A 2212-nucleotide genomic window follows, 5' to 3' on the forward strand; every position below is an offset into this window, starting at 1 on the left:
GATAAAAGGTGGTCTTTCTAATGAGTTACTTGTGACTGAATGCATAATTCGTTATTATTTCAACATTATCGTGGTAAAAGTTGCCATTTTGTATTATATTTAACTCTCATGATAATGTTTACCCATATCAAATCCTATGGCAATCTCGACACAAATGTAGTGATTTCAACCATTCGGGATCACTTTTGTGAAGAGTAGAAACAAATCGCTCGTTCTCATTATGCGAAAGTTGTCCCTTTATTTAGAAATTTGTCCTTTTATTTAGAGTCGCAGAATTGTATCATCCTACATACGACCAGAGCTGAACCTTGCTCTGCTATGATAATACCCGTAATCAATAGCCTGAATCGCTTTTATTGAGTGCAACACGATATTTTTATTACTGACGTAATATGATGGTTATGAAGGCGATGGCCAATTATTGTTAACAGCTAAGTTAACAGGTAAGATTGCTTCCTGGGTCTACACCAAGCTGACTGCAATAGGTGGTGTAATGACTGACGCGGTCGTTAACTTCGTCGGTGTTTCCACCGTTGCATTCTACTGCTCCATTGATTGCTTGAATAGTTGCCCCGAATCCCTGACCGGATGTAATAGCGGTGTGGCAATTGCTGTTCACATTCCAAAACCAGAGAGCTGTCTTCCACGAGGTTAGGTCGTCCTGAGCCACCAATCCAGGGTTATTCAGCAGATCCGCTGCCAGATAAGCTCCAGCTGCACCATAGTTTGCATTTCTGCAAAAATATTCAACAGTTAATGGCCACCAAAAATTCGAATTAAACTAAATAAATACTCACGAACAATTGCTTGCCTATAAACCCATACACATACCCTGTGAGTTGCAAGGGGCCACGGCCGTAGTATTGCTGTCCAGATGCGCATGGATATTGTGTATTGGTGGAATCACAGTAGGCGCTCTTGGCTATCTCCTCCACGTAGCACAGATCTGCGAATCAGTTAGACATGTTTGTCAATATAGATGAACAGCCGATTCTAAACTAAAATCTTCGATCTACTATATATTTAGAGGTCATGCGAAAATAAAATTGGATACATACTGCCAGTCTCGTGAGCAACATTGGCGAAGAAAGCAGCAATTTCTCTCTTGTTGTCATCGGATGTTCCGGTCGTGCCAAAACTAGAAAATGAATTGGCCGCATTAATGAAGTCGCTGTATGTATAGAAGGTCTTTCCTGCGCAGCCATCAGCAGCAGCAGATAAAATTCCATTGAAGAAATCTTGGGTAGCAATATCCGAAACAGCTCCGCGGCAGATAGAAAGAGCGGAAAGGGCAAAAACAAACCATAGAATAACAGCGCGCACAGTGAAATGAGTTGCCATATTGGTGGTAATTGTGTAGCAGTACTGTTGTTATCGCTGGTACAGACACAAAGACAAGTGCGGTGCTTTGCTCTCTGGAGAGAGGAGGATTTGTTGCTTATATAGCCATCGGGATTGTACGCATTTGAGATGACGGCATATTCCCACCCTCTTATCACAACCATTTGATTTGTTGACGCGTCTTTAAACTTCCGTTCCGTTCACAAACTAAATTGCTCAGGGATTTTGTTGACCTCAATTCCGACTTTATCGCAATTTATGCACAATTTAGTTTTAGTTTTTGACTCGACATCTAGCCGCCCCCTTCCGATTAAGACAATTAACCTCACACTTTATTTAGCAAGACACGTCTACCGAAATCAAGCTTATCATGTTCGGCCTCTTCTGCCGACCATAACAAGTCGTGAGTGACATGGAACAGTTTGAACAATTTTTCCATTATTAACGTGCGCTCCCCATTAACACTGAACCTGTCGGGGATTCAATAATGTAACTCTCCTCATCTCACACACCTACCTAAGAGTATGGCAATTCTCCTTCATCCAAACACCTAAGATTATGATAATTCTCCTGCATCTCAGACACGTAAGCGTATGGTAGGCCATGTGACTTTCAAGATGCGAATAACAAGTTCCACAGTCGTGGCATATTCATGGTTATATAGAGTTAGGAGTATGTGTAAGTTATTCATAATTGAAGAGGGTTAAGAGTATGAAAATAGTTTAAATCAAATTATAAAATTGAAATTGTATGATGATTTATTTAGATAAAATTTTAAATTTAATTATTACATACAAAATTTATATGAAATTATAAAATTCGATTGGAATTATAATATATTCAAATGAAATTATAATTTAAATGATTGGAA

At 39.3% G+C, this 2212-nt stretch overlaps 1 protein-coding gene across 1 annotated transcript; it reads right to left on the minus strand.

The window, feature by feature from the left end:
- Positions 1 to 218: 218 nt before the first annotated feature.
- Positions 219 to 1423, minus strand: LOC149224039 (endochitinase 4-like). Its single transcript, XM_089385996.1, has 3 exons — positions 1059 to 1423; positions 832 to 946; positions 219 to 734 (listed from the first exon to the last, which is right to left on the minus strand). Exons 1-3 carry the CDS (start codon positions 1339 to 1341, stop codon positions 437 to 439), a joined length of 696 nt encoding a protein of 231 aa, XP_089242122.1. The 5' UTR covers positions 1342 to 1423; the 3' UTR covers positions 219 to 436.
- Between the last annotated feature and the right edge of the window lie 789 nt (positions 1424 to 2212).

The sequence above is a fragment of the Pinus tabuliformis genome, chromosome Q (genome assembly GCF_031772625.1).
Source record: "Pinus tabuliformis cultivar Carrire ecotype Pingquan chromosome Q, CPIR1, whole genome shotgun sequence".
NCBI classification, from domain to species: domain Eukaryota; kingdom Viridiplantae; phylum Streptophyta; class Pinopsida; order Pinales; family Pinaceae; genus Pinus; species Pinus tabuliformis.

Bases quoted from the DNA above. Each gene is read 5' to 3' on its own strand.
- LOC149224039 (XM_089385996.1), bottom strand. From the start codon at position 1,341: ATGGCAACTCATTTCACTGTGCGCGCTGTTATTCTATGGTTTGTTTTT. The intron at 947-1,058 runs GTATGTATCCAA...ACTGATTCGCAG, and splicing joins TGTTGCTCACGAGACTGGCA to ATCTGTGCTACGTGGAGGAG. The intron at 735-831 runs GTATGTGTATGG...ATATTTTTGCAG, and splicing joins GGCCCCTTGCAACTCACAGG to AAATGCAAACTATGGTGCAG.